Here is an 18683-nt window from a genome sequence, read left to right as displayed (position 1 = left end):
TTTCCCAGTGGAGAGGCTGATTATTTGTCAGTGGTCAGAGTCCCAGCTGCTTATCTTTTGTCTTCAAACAATACAGGGTGGAGTAGAAGTGGAAGCTAGAAAGATTCCCCGGGGCCAAAGCAATAACATTTGCCTGAGGTACAGGACAGAAGAAGGCTCTAGAATAGAACACAGTTATTGTTATTTGCCTTTGTTTCAAAAATCAACTAAGTCATCCTGAAAAAAGGAAACCTAGTTTCGTAAGGGCCATCTCAGAAAATGACCTAGCAGATTCTCTCTCACAAATAGCAGGTTGTGATCAACTAGTCAGTATTTAAATCCAGAGATAATCACCAATTCTATTTTAAAATCTTCAAAACTATAATATTGCCCAATGGTTAGGATTTCCTTAACTTTGTAACCTGAAAAATACTCAGAGGTTGCTGGTCCTTTTCATTTACTGGTAATGTCATTATAGAAAAAAATTGAGTTGCTGAATTTGTGCAGCTCATAGGCATTCAAATCTTTGTGACATAAACTGTGACTTTCTTCTTGCAGTTGTTTTTTCTTTTACTTTTTCTTCCTTCCTTCCTTCCTTTCTTTCTTTCTTTCTTTCTTTCTTTCTTTCTTTCTTTCTTTCTTTCTTTCTTTCTTTCTTTCTTTCTTTCTTTCTTGTTTTGCACCAAGAATCAAACTTGAGATTTTGTGCTTGCCAGGCAGGTGCTTGTGTCACAGAGCTATATCTCCAGTTTTTCTTGTTGCAAAAAAAACCAAAACCAAAACCAAAACAAAACAAAAAACCCCAACAACTTTCAGTTATTCAAGTAAATTATTTACACAATTTTAAAAACTTTCTATTTCTAAATAATTTTAAATTTACAGAAAAATCCTGAGCATATTTAAAGGACACCAGTTACTTTTAATCTAAATTCATCTTTTTCAACATTCTGCCTCTTTTCCTTTATCTGTTGCTTTCTTTCCACATGTGTGCATATGCTTTTTGTTATTTTTATGAATCCCCTGATAGGTTGTGCCCACCATGGATGCTTAGCTCTAAATACATCCATAATTCAAAAATGAAGAATACTTTTTCTGTTTAACTGAACTCTGATTGCAGCATTAGTAAATGATTTAGCCATAATACTCTGATCAATTACCTATATTTTTATCGTTTAAAATTTTTGCATTCATTTTCCTTTGGTACAAGATCCAATCTCAAATCATGAATTGCACTTTGAGATGGGAACTGTGGCTCCCCAAAGATGCCAGTGAATATATTACTGGCTTAGTTTTGTTGTTGTTACTGAAACAAATATTTGACATGCCAAGTTGAAGAAGGAAAGGTTTATTTAGCTCGTAGTTTGTAGAGGCTTTAGTGTGTAATCAGCTGACTCTAAGGCAGGGTATCATAGAAAAACAGTTCATGGTGGGCAGTTGGCAGCAAAACAAGCAAAGAAGGGACCTTAATACTGGCTTTTTACCTCTTATGTCTTATTTGGATTACTGAATGCACATAGCCCATAGCCGTAATTCTAGAGCCCTCAAGTTTAGTGTTGTGCTGTGAATCAATTCCAGCAATGCACACTCTAGATCCAGTTCCCTTTGAAAAAGACCCAATTATGACTGCATAGGACTTTGGTGGCCCATTTAGGCACAAGCCATAATATTAGGTCCTGGCACCCCAAGAATTATGTGCATTCCTTTATGCAAACGTTATTTAGTTCATCTCAAAGAGTTGCCAAAGTCTTGTAGTTTTTAGCATTACTGAAAAGTCTAAGTCCAAAGTCTTCTGTGAGATTTAAGGTAAACTCTTAGCTGCAAGTTCCTCTACAATTAAAAAAAGAAAGTTAAACACTTTTAACATTTAATTACATAATACAGACATTTTTATTCTAAAAGTTATAAACAGGAGGACAGCAAGGAATGGGGACAAATCAAGACCAAAATTTACAGGGCAAACATTAAATATCATAGTTCTACTTCTAGCACCTTTGACAATTTGCGGCAAGTTGTGAATGCCGAAGGGCTTGGCTGACTGTCTTTGCATACTGCCAGCAATTATAGCTCTAATGGCTTTTTCTTCTTTGCCAGTGCAGATTTCTCCTTACAGTTTTCCTCAGAAGATGCACATTCCTGACTTTTAAACTTTTGGGGTCTCTACTGCACCTTTGGCTTTGCATTCACAGCTTTACATACTGCCCTCTCAGGGGCACATTGCCTAGCCTCTGAGGCCTTCTTCTGAAATATGGATGGAAGCTTTTCTAACTCCACAACTCCTGTATTTTACATGCACCTAAGCCAGCACTACATGGTGGATGCTAAGCTCTGCTGTCACCTGCAGCAGTAGCCAGGCTTCCTTTTATCTTAGCTGTAGATTTTGAGTGCCTGTGAACCAATTCCTGGGGAACAATCTCCCTAAGTAGCTACCATTCTGGAACCTGATGCTTGGGGGTCTCTTCTCAGAACAAAGTCTTTCATCTTTCCAACTCTGAGCCAGCAAAGGGCAGAGTCTTTCTGCTTCTTATGATGCCCTGAAGCCTTATGTTTTATCTCTTCTTTTTCAGCAATCAAGATCTCTTCTGCTCTGTATTTGCAGCTCAAAGTTTTACTGGAGCTTCCTTTCTGGCCAAATTCAATGTTTTAAATCATTCTTCAGGGCTCTTTGGATTTTGATTTTCAACTAAGTCTGACTAAAAGCACACAATGAAAGCCATTCCACTGCCTCATCATTAGACTACTTGGAAATTTCTTTTGCCAGATTTGCTAGTCTATTGCCCTTAATCTCAACCTCATGCAGTCTCTGGACATGAGCACAAGGCAAATAAACTTTCTGTTAATATACAACACACATTGTACAGAGTCTAACAAGTAATGTAGTCCTTCTTCCCAGAAGAAACCCTTTTTGCTCCAGTATCATTTCTTTCAGCATTTCGGTCTTCTGTGCTCTAACTAGAATCTACCGCCAAGGATAGCCTAAGGTGTTTCAGATCTACTATTTTGGTCTGCATCTCAGAATCTGTCTAAACTGATTACACAAGTTAGTCTCAAAGGCTCTTGAATTACATGGTCACGTATAGTCAGAGCAAGGACCCCACTCCTGGTACCATTTATATATTTATTTATTTATTTATTTATTTATTTATTTATTCTGGGACAAAATGCCTGACATCCAAAGTTAAGTTAGGGAAGGTTTAGTTAGCTTACTATTTGTAGAAGAGTTATTGTATAATCAGTTGGCCCCAAGGCAGGGAGGTGTGGGGAAATAGTTCATGGTGGGCAGAAGGTAGCAAAACATGTCAGTAGGGTGTGTTACATTATCTTCCCCCCCTGTTTCTTATCTAGGCTACTAAAGACAGGTAGCCCTGATATCCTAAATCCTAGTGTTCTTATGCTTAGCATTTAAGTGTGAATCAACGTCAGCATCACATATTCAAGATCTGTTCACCTTTGAACAAAAACCTCACCTCTGACTGCATACGACTAGGAAGGCATCTAGACACAAGCTGTCACAGTTACCTTATAAACAGAGGAGACTTTATAGGTGGAATTTAGCTGAGAATTTTGAGATGAGAGGATTATTCTGGATGAGCTGGGTGAGTCTACTCTAATTTATGTGAATTTTTATAGAAGGAAGCACTTGTATTACTACTAGAGGGGAAATATGAAAATATTATTCTTATGGCTTGAGAGATGGAAAAAAGAGTGATGAACTGAGCAAAACAAGTGGCATAGAGAGGCTAGAGAATGCAAAGAATTCTTCTTACAACATCCAGAAAAGAACATAGCTTAAAAAGATTTATTTTGTTCTTCTACCAAAAGAACTATAAAGCACAAGTTTGTGTTATAAGCCATCAACTTTGTGATAATTTGTCATGGCAGCAAAAGGAAATTAACAGGTCATGTCTTTTTGGTCCTTTCAAGAATTCCTCAGTCTTTATTTGTCTTTACAGCACCAAAAATTTTACATACAATAATGCTCCCCTTGATAAAGTATGTCTTTATCAGGCATTTGATTGGTTTTCCTTAATGATTCTATGAGGCTTGTGCATTCCAAGCCCAAGATGCTCTGGACAGGATATGTGTTCAGGTGATCCAGACACAATGTCTTCCCTCCCCTCACAAAACTGTTTCAATGTCCTAGATGAGATGTCCAACTATTTCTGCGTATGTACTCATTAGCAATTTGGGGGGAGATTCTTCATGGTCATCTAAACATGTAAACATCCTGCTTCTCATCAAAGTTTTTCTGATTTAGCATCTATTGATGATGCTCTATCTCGGTCATTTAAATTTTTTTTAAATGCTTTATTTACTTATTCAGTACAGGGTCTGGCTACACAGCTCAGACTCATTGTGATCCTCCGTTCTCAGCCTCCCCAGCACTGGGATTACAGGCATGCACCACTACGCTTAGGGTTCTAGGGCTGGCATGGCATGTGGTACCAGGGATTGAACTCGGGTCCTTGCACTTGCCAGGCAGGTGCATAGACCACCAAGCTGTCTCCCTGACCATATCTTGGTCAGCTTTTAATTAAGGGTTTTTTGCTTTGGCTTGGTGTGTCTTTTTTTTTATTTATTTTTTTTTCTTTAACAAGTATGAAGCCCAGTGTTTTGCTATTGCTAAGCATGTGTTCTCTACCACAAGCAGTGCACCTTTTTAAGCCCTAAAGCGTATCTTTTTTTTTCAAAATTTTATTGATAAACAGCAATGAGACAGTTTCAAATCAAATCAGAAGTACAGTTTCAACAAATAACACACTGCATATATTCTTCTTAGTGGTTAGTTGCTGTACAAGATGCGGACTTGAGATCTTATTTACAAACACCACTAGAACAAATCATTCTATTCATTAAGAGAATGCAACTATATATCTATCCCAACCACGATGAATACACAGATACAAAATGGACATTCATCTGTATACCCTATTTTTTCTAATTTCCATTATTGAATATTATAGGTGTATAAACTCAGCAAAATACTCAAAACAAGTCCAGTAGACCATAATAGCATTGGGTCTTCTGTTTAACTGGCAATGTCAGAAATTATTGACCTGAGTCCCCCACATAATTTTTTTTTACATTTTTTAAAAATTGATTTATTTTATTTATGGGGGAGGGCAGCTCAGCCTGCCTGGGGGATTGAACCGAGGTCCATGTGCTTTGCTAAGCTTGTTTTAAGTAGGTGCTTTAGACCACTGAGCCATCTCACCAGCCCCTAAAGCATATCTTTTAAAGGCACAAGTAAATAAGAGGTGACGGGCTATGTATCAGCCTCTCGGCCATCTTTCCTTCAGCTCAGTATGCCCTGGGTGTGGGGCCATAGTAGCATGCAGGACCAGGGATCGAACTCTGGTCCCTGTGCTTGCCAAAGCAAGCACTTAGTCCACTGAGCTATCTTGCTGGCCCTCTCCTTTGTGTTCTGAAAACAGGAAAAGGTGCTTCTTGTACAAGGCCTCCAACACTCTTGATCAGACAGCTTTCCAAGCCCCTTTCCAGATCTTCATCCTCACATGGCTCTGACTGTCCTTATTCCCTCTTCCTCCTTACAGGGTTCTTTGTATCTAGAATCCTGATGGGACCCCAAGGCTCTGCTGGTGTCAGTTTCCCTCTTTAAGGAATCTTTCCCTCACCTCCCTGATGACACCACACCTTCCTAATAGAGGCTCTTCCCAGAGCACTTCTCTGAGGAGCAGTTTCCTAGTTTCCTAGTTTCTTTTGGGATTATTAATTTATAATCTTCCCCGACCTTATGAACTTCCCAAAGGAAGATACTGAATTCTCTTTTCCCCCTGTCTTACATCTGCAATGCTTTACATAACACAGGCATTTTATAAATATTTGCCCAAAGAAAGTGAAGAAAGGGAGGCAGGAAAAGTTTCCCTGCTGCAATCACTTATAATTTTCCAGAAGCACCCATTTAAATTGAATATAGTCCATGAGGTGATTATGGTAAGGTGAATGTCTGTGATGTCGCAATGTCAACCCCAACATTATCATGATCTTCTTTTGAGTATATGTGCATTTAATGAAAGATCCCTAAGTGGAGGAATTATATTATGCAATGGTTTTCTTGAGCCTTCTTTTCTGTTATTTTACTTAATCATTTCTGAATTCAAGAACCATCTTGTTGTTCCCATTTCCCGAAGGCTGCAAGCCACATTCTCCAGGCTCTTGTTCATGCTTCTCCATAATCTCTCTTTACCCCAACCATCTCATTTTAATATCAGTTGTTCCCCAGCACAAACCTGCCACCCTAGCCGATGCGTCACTGACTCCTACAATTATCTGGCGCATTCTCCACTCCCATGGCTGGCTGACTGTTCCTTTTGTCAGTGATGCCCCACCCCTACTTCCCACCATCTATCCAAATCTACCCCAGAATCATGGTGTAGTTTCAGCTGAATTCACCTCAGTGGTCTTCTGCTCCAAAGTAAGTTGAAGATCTCAGTCGCAAGACAATCTTCCTTTGTTTCTCTTCCTATCCCCTCCCTTTCCCTTTCCTCCCTCTTTCCCCTCTTCCTCCCTTCATCCTTACTTCTTCCCTTCTTCTTCCTCTTCTTTTTCTCCTTTTTCATCTCCTCTTCCTTTTCCTTCTCTTTCTTCTCCTGCTATTCCTCCTCCTTCCTCCCTGTCCTTGTTCCTGTCCTTGTCCCTGCCCCTCTCCCTCTCCCTCTCCCTCTCCCCCTCCTTCTCTCTCTCTCTCTCTCCCCACTTCCTGTCTTTCTCTCTCTCCCTTTCTCCAAACACACACACACACACACACACACACACACACACACACACGGGACTAAGTTACCCAGGACGCAGCACATGTTCAGGTAAGGTTCTACACTGTGTCATAGCCCAAACCATTCTTTTATTGTATTTTGAGACAAAATACCCATAGTTCACCAGGTTGCCCTTAAGCTTGCAATTGCCCTGGCTCAGCCTCCCAAATAACTGTGATTACAAGTATATGCCACCACTTCTGGATCACAAGAACGTTTTGTTTTACTGTTTCAAGCCCTATTTTCTTTCTTTTATATCATGTGACCAGGAAAATTTGGTATCACACATTCTTTGTGCTATGCTTGGCCCTGGTGACAGTGGCCAGTGGTGTGTCATTATACACATGCTGTGCAGACCTGACCTTTCGCTTTATATCTCTAAGTTTCTATAGCATTTGTTCAGAAGCTGTTTATAGGTACAAGGTCATGATTTACACAGCAGCTTGATAAGTGTGTATGTTACACACTCAAGTTATTGTTCTGGGAAGTAACTAAGACATAAAAAGCCTGAGTTAGGCTCTGCATACAGTAATTGTCAGATGTCATTGTTTTATTATTATTATCATTATTTTAGTCTTGTGTATTTGACACAGCATCTCACTGCACAGCTTGGACTCATAGTGTGTAGTGATCGTCTTGTTTTCAGCCTCCCCAGCCCTGGAATTACAGGCATGTGCCACCACACCTGGACTCGGTGGTTGGCTCAGTGTACCTGGAGCAGGGCCAGTGTGGCATGTGGTGCCAGGGATCGAACCTGGGTTGCACTTGCCTAAGCAGGTGCTGCGCTATCTCACCAGTCCAATTCTGTTTTGTAAAACTGTATCTTAACTGTGTAAGGGTCAGTAAGAAATCCTTTATATTTTTGTGTTTCTCACTATTCTTTCAACCATGCGTATAGTTTAAAAATACCACTACATATTTGACTAAGTCAAAAATGTCACTTTTCTAAGTACCGAAGAAGCCTGTTTGATTAGCTTAGACTTCTCTTGTTATTCTTATCTGCAATGAACTTGGTCTTGATCAGAAAGAAGAACAAAGAGGAGGAAAAAGAAGAGATGGAGGAAAGGAGAGAGGGAGGGAGAGAAGCAGGGAGGGAGGGAGGGAGGGAGAGAGGGATGGTAGACTTGGGAATGACCTGCTATCCAGGATTCAGCGTAAAGTCATGGAACACCTACAACCAGGGTTGGAAAAATATAAGGTTTACAAGGTTTTCCTTTGGTCACCTGTACATCCCTGCAGAATTTTCTTCTATCTACGCAGAGTATTTCTTCTTTGTTCAGGTCACCTGGTGGAATGTAACTGCCCCAGAGTTCCCACACTCACATATTCAGCTGCAGCTTGCTCAGAGACTAATTACAGTTTTTTTAAAAAAAATTTCTTCCCTGTTGTTAACATCAGTGTTTTGGCAGGAACTTTCGGATTGTCCCGATGGGTCAGGTATCAATCATCATCCAATCAATCAGCTGTGACCACCAAGAAATGTGACGGTGATGCAGCCTGTGTATTCACCCTCATGACGTAGAGTACTTCTGGGAAAACAAGGCAGCTATGTGGACAAATCTACATATCTGCTTTCTATGCAATAAGAAAGTATTTCTTAAAGGAGAAAGCATAAGCCAGGCATAGTGGGCTATGCTCAGAATCCTAGCACCAAAGGAGGCTGAGACAAGAAGATCAGGCCCAGACTGGGCAACTTAGTGAGACCCTATCTCAAAGTAAAGCAGAAGAAGGGCCAGAGGAGCTGCTTAGTGCTAGAGTGACCCTGGATTTGATCTCCAGTGTCAGCACACACACACACACACACACACACACACACACACACCAATTAAGTAAAATAGTCACATTAGCCACAGTGAACAGTAAGTAGCAGAAAGTGAATGGTGACTCCCAGCAAAGACTAGACAAACCCTTTTATTTTATGTATGGTGAAGCCAGAGCCCTAAATTGATGAAATAACTTGCTTAGAATCACAGTGAGTTGACACAGTTGGAACTAAAATACGGGCTTGCAGTCCATCAGTCGCTGCTGTGTTTGCCTCCTCAGGTGATTCTTCTCTACCATGCTATTTTCCATGTGGTTCTTGGACAGCTTTATAAGTCTGCAGTGGGAAATAACATATATTTATAGTGCTTGGGTTGGTTACCATTTTAATCGCAGTGGGGTTTCTACATCACCTCAATTCAAAGAAGAAATGCACTTTAGATGAGTACAGTGAGCACCAAGGTTCCAAATTAATTGTTTAAGGTGAGGACTAAAAGAAAGCATTGTAAAATCCAGCTCATGCAACCAGGACTCAGATTTTGGAAAGTCTGCAGTAGTAATGTGGATGACTGGTGTTTTGCAAAATGCTTTATAGGGAGTTTTACATTTATCTCCCTGTGGAGTGTTTGAGATTGGCCATAAGGAAAAATTCAGAGGGCAATGAAGAAAGTCCACTTATGGCAGTTGGTGGTTGCTGTTTGGTTGTGGTGATAGCTTGGAAGAACTTGCTTTTACTGGTATTATTGAATTTGTGAACAAGCCATTTCAGTTTCTAAGAAATTTCTTGACTGAGCCTTAGAACCAGTGAGACCATTAAGTCATCATGAATTCAGAAGGAAAAACACTTCAGTCACGTGTGCTTTGACTGGTCTCAATGATAGCACCGGACAAGTGGCTGAGTCTTAGTTTCTTATGTGTCTGATTGAATCTGTTGGGTAAACTGGGACAGGCCACTTTACTGTTCTAGAAAATAAGTAGGCTGAGCCAGATGGTCTCCAGTATTCCTTCTACATTTAAATGCTGTGATTCTCATGGCATGGCTCTAGATTATTCTGATTGCGAAGCCTGGGCCAGACACTAACTGCACAAGAAGAAAAGGACGCTTCATGGTGTGGGCATTTGCAACTCTAATTCGGTAAAGATTGAGGTCTAACACATTAAAGATATCAATAAAATAGGTCAAGTGGACTAGTATCGCTGATGATTAAATTAGCTGACTCAAGGCTGGATGAAAGTGAAAACACCTTGTTGGTGTCATTTAAAGTACACCAGCCAGGCTTTTCTCTCTTGGAATCTCTAACTGATGTCTCCCTTCATCTCTTTTGAAGAGAACTTTCACTGTGTTGATACTACCTTCAAGCCCAAGAAGAAAGTGTGTATTTATCTACACATAGCTACCAAATCAAAGTAGTGTGGAGTCCATTAGTGCAGAAACGTTGCAGTGTGTTCTGTTTTCCTTTTGCTTTTAATTCTATAAAGCTCTTGGTAACTTCACCTAAAGACTTTTTTGCATCCAATATTGATGCAAAATAATATGTCAATTTTTTCACCTACTAAAGCAGTAAGGTTTTTTTTGTTTGTTTGTTTTTGTTGTTTTACTAAAACACAGAGTGGAGGGAAGAAAGCACACTAAATGTAACAAGTCTTCAGGATGTTTTTAAAGCACAGCTTATGCCAGTCAGTCTCCCCTACACCAGTGCTGGAGCTACGGAGGTGCCGATCATACATTTTGTGGGATTCGTGTTTCATCTTTTTAAAATCTATGTTTCGCATGAGCACATACATGATTGCTTTCTTTTTTGTCCTTGAAAAACAGTCATGTTCCTAGTGGAGGATACTTTTAATTACATTTTCATTGTATCTTTAGTGAAATCATGGTAGTGGACAGGTCAAGAATTGACTCCATGTCATGAGTGGGTTAACACTCAAGAATAGTACGTATTGGGCCTGGGAGATAGCTCAGTAGAATAAGTGCTTGCCTGGCAAGCACAAGGTCCTGAGTTCAATCCCCAGCACATCAATCAATCAATCAATCAATCAATCAATTAATAAATGAATAGTACATGTTATAAATAGATAAGAATAGAAAGTGTGTGTGATTCCAGAAATCTTAGAGCCCTCTTATTAACTCATAAAATGCAGGATGGAAACTACCAAAAAAGAAAGTAAAAAATTAGATGGAACATGGAGTCAAGAAAATCCAGGCAAGTTTTCCCACTCAAAGTCGCCTCTTTCATCTTTTGGAAAGTATGTAAACTGGGTAAATAAAATATCAAATTACAAGTACTTCAGGCATTTGAAAGCCATTTGCCATCTTGTGTGACTGTTAACTTTCTTAATCCTTTGCATTCTTTCCAATGAAAGGGAGAACATTATATCTTATGTTGTCCTAATGTGTTGTGAGTTAATATTTATTTAAAGCTATTTAAGTTAAAAATGGTCTCTAAAGAAAACAGTGATAATCTTGTTCATTAAACCAAAGGAAAATTTACATTTGTGAATTTGACAACCTTTAACCAACTATTTCATAATCATAATCTTAGGAAAAAATTGTTAAAAAGTCCTGTCATCTTACACATGAAATACTTAGTTCTTCACTTTTTTTTCTCTCTGAATGTCGCTGATTTTGTTTAATTTTTTAAACACACAGTAGTGCTTCATGTTTGAGACAAAACTAATTTTCTTTCTTAGAGGAATGCAGGTCAGAGCAGGCAGATGTTTAATATTACTTGTTTACTTTGATTTTACCTTTAATACATCTAAGGACTTAACAAGCTAATGTCTGGTTAAGTAATTAATGAAAAGGTCGAAATTTGGATTGATGTCATAGGCTTTTCCAAAATAATTTCTGTACCAGCAAGAATGAACAGTGAACACAACATTGCACCCAGAGCTTCATAAACACATGTTTTTTTTAGCAGTATAGTCAAGAAGTCAACTATCAATGATTTATTTGTGTTTTTCAAAGTATAAATAGTAGGCAGCCTGCTTAGACAAGCTCAGGGTTTGATGCCTGCTACCACATGCCAGGCCAGTCCCACCCCCAGGTGCTCTGAGCCAGCCACCGAGTCCGGGGATGGTGGCGCACACCTGTAATCCCAAAGCTGGGGAGACTGAAAACAGGAGGATCACTACTAGTCTGAGCTGCATAGTGAGACCCTGTACCGAATACATTTAAAAATAAAATTAAATAAATAGATAAATAAATAAAAGTATGGATAGCATTAGATCACAAGATTTCCATGATTTAACTTTTGGAAATACAGGATTGAAATTTTGGAGTCGAAAATTTTACTGAAAAAATATTTATCATTCAGAGTGTGATTTAGGTATGTGAAAATGGGAGGAGGGGTTATAACTAAATAGAAATAGGATGCCACCTGTAAACAAAGTTCAGAGTTTGAAAACAGAATAGAAGTAGCAGAAGGTACTCCAGAATTCATCAGTTTGAAAATAAGAAACAAAACAGTTTTCTTCTCTAATGCCAAGAAAGCACGAGAGAGAGAGAGAGAGAGAGAGAGAGAGAGAGAGAGAGAGAGAGAGAGAGAAGGAAAGAGGGAAGGAGGGAGAGAGGGAGGGAAGGGAAGGAGATCAATTAAGGCCACAGCCATAGCACCAAAAGGCGTGCCTCCATTTAAAACAAAGGAATTTGATATTGGCTCTTTCTTGTCAGTTAGAAAAGGATAGGCAAGAACATTTTAACATGGAACAAAGAAAATGTTTTAAGAGATTAACCTGTGAAATCTACTTGTCACAGAAAAATTTGTGCGATTACAACTGAATGAGCTAAATGCTAAAAACTATCCTACCACGTAGAAGCTTTGCAAACAGAATTATAGTATGTGCAGTGTTCTGGGGCCTATCAACCTTTGCTGATACGGCCAGTGACCTGAGAGGAGTTAGCTCTGCCAAGGAGGAGAGAAACTGGCAGAACAATTCAGCACCCAAGGAAAGATTAACAGCTCATTTTTCTAATTTGGTACCAGGAATTGAACCTAGGGGCTTTGCACTTTTTATGTTTTACTTTGAGACGAGGTCTTACTAAGTTACTCCATTACCCAGGCTGGACTTAAGCTTGCCATCCTTCTGCCTCAGCCTCCAGAAGGGCACTGAGATTCCCGGCACATGCCAACATGCCAACGTGCCAATATGCCTGGCTTCAAAAGAGGCTCGTTAATGATGCAAGCGCAAGCTTTTGTGTACTTGAGCTAAGTGGAGATTTAACAAAATAAAGACTCATTGTGGACATACTTGGGAAACAGCCTTTGAGAACTTGATTATGTTGAGGTAAAATGACTGCTTGACTTCCTTGAGAAATTTCTTACCTGACTACTTCCAAAAGTTCTCAAAGTTTGGAATATTTAATGTTTTAGAGAACTGGGACTTACCTACCCAAAGACACCCCACCTTCCTTTTTGGTTGAAATATATCAATTTAAATGACTCTGTAAAGTGAATATTTAATAGTCTCCACCCATAATTTAGAATAAATAAATTACTTGACTTTCTTGTAAAGCTGCTCTGCTGATGAGCAGAAAAACGAAGCTCGGTGATTTGCCTCATTTTGCTGAGATCGATTACTCTGAGCACTCTATCTGCTAAGAGGGAGTGCTCATTTTTAAAAAATAACTTATCAAAATGTTAGCTAAAACAATTTTTCTCTTTAAAGCTCTATTTCAAAAGACTTTATTAGGCAAAAGTTATCTTCAACTGCTTTCATTAAATTTTGAATTCAGCAATAAAATTTGGTGGAAGTCTGATTTGTCTTCCTGTAAATGTGCCCCTATATGATATTCTTGGTTTTACCTCATGTCACACACAGCTTAAAATATTCAATCCTTTGACCTTTTGCAGTAAGAGAGTGGTGACCTCTCCTTTCATTCATTCATTCTGTTTTTCTTTTTTAATTTACTGGTGTGTCCATTAAGTAAATAATTTGTGAGCTATTCCAATGCGCCAGATGTTATTCTAGCCCTTGGGGACACTATAAGAAGCTAGATTTAAAAAGACAAATCCTGCACTCACAGGAGTTGCATTTAGATTATCTATGTTATCTCTGAACAACTGCCCCATGTGGAAGGTTCTGTTATTCTCGTGACTGATACAGTCAGTGTGAAGTGCAGGGCACTTGGGCAGCTTGCCTGAGTCTCTGCCCGAAACAAGCGCCTCATGCCTGATTCCAAGGTCTGGGCACTGTACAATCAGTGAGCAAAACTGACTTCGAGGTCTGGTCTTCACACGTGGCTTAATAGTATGGAGTCAAAATCTTGAAGTTCTTAGTAGTTTCGAACAATAGTTTCTGGCCAAATAATGTAGCCAACTACAAGACAAAAGTGCTTCTACTCCAATCTCAGACCACCTTTATGCTTGAACTCTTTCCAAACACTTCCATAAATTTATCTATCTAGAAGCTTTGAAATATGTTACATTCTTTTTTTTTTTTTTTTTTTTTTTGTACCAGGGATTGAACTCAGGACCCTGTGCTTGCCAGGCAGGGGCTTATTCTATTGAGCTATCTCTCCGACCCCTATTATACTCTTTAGAAACATAAACTGTTTGAGATTCCAGTCCACCCAAAGAGTGGGAGCTACGTGAGGGCTCCAACTCACTTCCCCAGTAACTTTTTGCAATTTCTTTCGTATCTAACACCTTTGACAGTACAGTTAAGTAAACCATAAATAATCCTTGGCAGAATTAAAAATGCTATTAAAATTTGAACTTTGTCAAAAGTCAGGATAAGCCCTGAATTGGTTTTCTTCTATGGAAGAACAAAATATTTACCATCCAAGAAAAAAAAATGTCCTATTTTTATGCATCTGTCAGTTTTGAAATTGGATAGCAGCTTTGACTTAAGCAAAACATAATTGACCCGGCCTTCTATAAGGAAATCCTTTGTCCTGCAGACAGGACTGAAACACTTGACAGCTTGAGAAAAGGTACTTGAGTAAAGGTTGTGTTCCCTAATTGTTAAAATAAGTGTTTTTGTCTCCTCTTTCATTTCCTCCAGCCTAGTCATTGTTGGTTGCGCCAGACGGTAATGCAGTTGTCAGTCAGCTTAACTAATCTTCTGGACAAGTTTTCAAATATTTCTGAAGGTCTGAGTAATTACTCTATCATAGACAAACTTGGGAAGATAGTGGATGACCTTGTGGAGTGCATGGAAACCTCATTTAAGGTAACTGCATGCTCATCGGGATTGCTTTTTGATTACTCTTCATTAAAAATCTATGTTAACTAAAGGCGCTAGGAATGTGAAGGCATCTTGCTTTTGTGTTAGTTTGAGTTTGAAATTTTTGACCTTAAAAACATTTTAAAATGAATACAGAAAATGAGTGTTTATAGCCATACTGCAACCCTGAAGTGCACCTTTAGACTTAAATGTCACCTCATTTGAAAATAAAATTTCTTCCCTCTACAGGTTAGCTTTGTTTTTATTTCATACGTGAATGAAGTCTACACAAAGAAAGTAGCGTGTGCATAGGAGCTTTCAAGATGAGTTAGGTGTTCAACAAATGGCAGGGTTGGAAAGGATATTGAAAATGTGGTTAAATTTTACCATTTGTAGAGTATTTCACTGATTGAGTATTCCAGTACTTACCAAACTGCTCTCCTTCTCATGGGTCTAAGGTTATAATGGTGCTAGGAACTCTCTTCTATGTCTTGTGGTGCATATGTACCAAGAGTCCCACTAGAGTATATAACTAGGAATGGAATTTCTGAATTACAGCATGGGCACATGTTCAGTATATTAGATAACATCAAAAGTACTAACTGCAATATATAAGAATTCCCCACTCTACACCTGTGTTAATGTTTAGTATCATAAGATGTCTTAATTTTGGGACACTGAAGCACATATTAAGGAGGGCTCTTAAGTCAACACTAATTTTTTTTCTCATACACGTGTTGAATGCCAGATTACACATACTAGGCAAGTGCTCTACCACTGAGCTACATCCCAAGCCTTTTCTTTTATCTTCTTTCTTTGAGACATGTTCTCTCTCCATTGATCAGATTATGAGCTACCTGCCGCAGCCTCTCAAATAGCTGGGGTTATAGCATGGAGCACTGCACTGAGAAACACGACTGTTTGGATGAACATCTCTAAAAAATAAGTCCTCAGTTTGTTGTCAGCATTATTTCCCTGTTGGGACATTATTTTCCCTCCACCACCCCCGAGGCTCACTTGCTAGGTGCCGTCACCGGTTTCAATTAATATTGATTCAAAGAGCAATCTAGATGTTTCTGCTATTAGATAAGATTTAGATATTTGAATCCTTGCAAGATGCATTTATAACCCCATTTAATTTGACCTCAGTTATGCTAAGTGACATAGACTATTTGAAAGTTGTAGTTTTCAATTTTGTTTTGGTTTTCCTTCGTGTTTTGTATAGAATGTAAAAGAATCATCCAAAAGGCCCGTGCCAAGGAATTTTACTCCTGAAGAGTTCTTTAGAATTTTTAATAGATCCATCGATGCCTTCAAGGATTTTACGGTGCCATCTGAAACTAGCGATTGTGTGCTTTCTTCAACACTAAGTCCCGAGAAAGGTAAGCCCCACAAAACTCTCCATTTGAAGTGGAAATAGTGAACCTGAACTTTAAGACTCTACTTCTAAATCAAATGTCTGTCTAACAACACAAAGACGCAGTGTAGCATTCTGATAAATAAGTGAATGTCAGTGGTACAAGAGAAATGAATGATTGTGTATTTGCTGTTTTCTATGACAAACATTTAATCATTTTTCTATTAAAAATTTGTGTGTGAGTAAATAGTATATGCAATGGTCACTCATGTATTTTCTACCTGATACTTGCTAGTAGAATACAATTATATTATTCTTTACCTCCAGTTTCCTTAATGTTCCCTTCTCAGACCCTTCCATTAAGCATCTAATTCTGTACACGAATTCTGATTTCTCATGAGTCATTCTATATTGAGAACCCCTTTCCGGGTCACTTAGTCCCTATCACAAAAATTTAATTGTTTTGTTTTTCAAATGACATCATATGTATGCCATAAATATTTGTTCTACAAGGTGACTGTGGTGAATCTTTTAATAAAATAGAAGGGCAGGACTCAGAATGAAATAAATAGGATCTGCATAATCTCTTTAAAGGAAACAGACCTGGCACATGCTCTGGTAGTTGCCCTTCTCCTTTTGAGGTCTCTGTTATTCCTATACATCACCATGCAACACTGACACATTATTGCTTTCTATTTAGATTCCAGAGTCAGTGTCACAAAACCATTTATGTTACCCCCTGTTGCAGCCAGCTCCCTTAAGAATGACAGCAGTAGCAGTAATAGTAAGTACATATCTGATTTAATGCATGCATGGCTCCAATTAGCCACCATAGGAGTATTGCATGGGCTTTAAAGGAAACTTATACAATCAGTATTATTATTAACAATGTTCTGTTATTCCTCATCTGATCTTCCTGAGAATTAAGTCCTTGGCTTGTATGCTGTGTTTCCCTCATGTTTTGATATGTACAGAGAATTGGGCCAGTAGATTATCTGCTGAGATTGTGTTAAATAAGGCATGGAATTAATTTTAAATGTAATTTAAACTTTTATTCACTTTAGACAAATACATTTTGTGGAGAATGTGCCTGACAAAATGGAATTTTAAAATTGAAAATACAAATGTTTTCATTGTATCATCCTACGGATATTTTTAGTTTTGTCTGTTTGGGTATCAGTATGTGGCATTGTATGTTTGGAGGTTTGATGATTTTGTTATTCTACTCCAAATTCTACCCCTAAATACATTCTACCTAAATGTAGACATTGGTAAAAAATACACTTCTATACCTGAAATTTCTGTTATTTGGCTAATAATCCAACTTTCTGGAATACTGTCTTTTCAAATTCAGGCAAAGATCATTATAAAGCTTATTGGATTTACTAGATACTCTTTCAGCCTCAGGGAAGCTACAGAAAGAAAAAAAATCTGGTCATTTTTGCTAAAAACATCATCCCTTTAGACGTGCAAATGAGATTAGGGTTGGCATTTGTTCGAGGACGCAAAAGACCATTCTTAAGAAAGATGCAAGCATTTTACTACAAATGCATAATAGCATGTTTACAACATTGAATTAAGGAAGCCCACAGAATTAAAATTCATTTTAGAATTTTCCTACCCAAACTTGTCCTCAACTGAGATAAAGCTAGCTGTGTATAATTTTATCCTTCTAAGAATGAGTATTTTTGCATTTTAGTACAGAACTATGAACATATTTGTTCTTAGGGCACTATCTAGAAGTCTCTAATATTCAGTAGTCTATGATATACAATATTAAAAGTCTATACTATGCAGTATTTTCATGAAAAAAATCTCATAAAACCTAAAATTCTGAAGGACATATACATCAAACCAGGCCTGAAAAGTCTCAAAGAGGACTGCGATTATAGCTGTGTACGGATGTCAATTTCGGCCTTTCCAATGAAAGAAGCTTTGATTAAATTCTGTTTGTATTTTACTGATTTTAATCTTTATTATTTGTTTCCTTCCTACTTTGGTCTTAATTTACTCACTTTGGTTTTGATTTTTAAGGCGCAAAAATTGTATCATTGATTTTTTAACAAGTTTTTTCCCAGTTTCTTAAAGTTATGAATTACTTTGTAGCATTACTTTTGCTATGTTCCACACACTCTAATACATTTTTGTAAACTTTTCTTTATGATTTTTTTCAAGGTATTTTAATTGTGATTTTTTTTTTTGATTCATGGGTAATACAAAAGTGGGTTGTCTAGTGCCCAAACTGTCAGAGTTTTCCTACATATTTTGTTATTTGTTCCTAAAGTCTGTCGCCACCTGAGATTGCAGTTTAAATTCTTCTTAAATTTATTGAGAATTATGCATATTATTCAACTATTGAGAGAAGTTGAATAATTTGAAAAAGTAGCTTGATGCTATTATCCATATTTTTTCCTTATTCCTTTTTTGATCCAATTTTTTATCAATTGTTTAGAAAGTTAAATTAAATTATTTCTTTTTAACCATAATCTTTCTTTTTGCTCTATCTATCTATCTATCTATCTATCTATCTATCTATCTATCTATCTATCTATGTATTTAAACCAGCTATATTTATTTTCATTTTGATATTCACTGTGTAGTCACGTAAGTTATAAACTCCGTAATCTAGTCTTTCAGTTCTTTTGAAG

At 38.0% G+C, this 18683-nt stretch overlaps 1 protein-coding gene across 2 annotated transcripts in view; it reads left to right on the top strand.

The window, feature by feature from the left end:
- Positions 1-18683, top strand: part of Kitlg (KIT ligand) — an 85530-nt gene that overhangs the window by 49666 nt on the left and 17181 nt on the right. Inside the window, exons 4-6 of one of the 2 annotated variants that reach the window (XM_004623774.2) lie at positions 14517-14684; positions 15904-16060; positions 16736-16819. In XM_004623774.2, coding sequence (XP_004623831.1) covers positions 14517-14684; positions 15904-16060; positions 16736-16819 — 409 coding nt within the window. The remainder of the gene's footprint in view (positions 1-14516; positions 14685-15903; positions 16061-16735; positions 16820-18683) is intronic. The other variant, XM_023716309.1, reaches the window with a different exon arrangement.

The sequence above is a fragment of the Octodon degus genome, unplaced genomic scaffold (assembly GCF_000260255.1).
Source record: "Octodon degus isolate 3935 unplaced genomic scaffold, OctDeg1.0 scaffold00004, whole genome shotgun sequence".
Lineage (NCBI taxonomy): Eukaryota > Metazoa > Chordata > Mammalia > Rodentia > Octodontidae > Octodon > Octodon degus.
The sequence above is the reverse complement of the archived record's forward strand: the minus strand, read 5'-3'. Positions and strand labels throughout refer to the sequence as shown.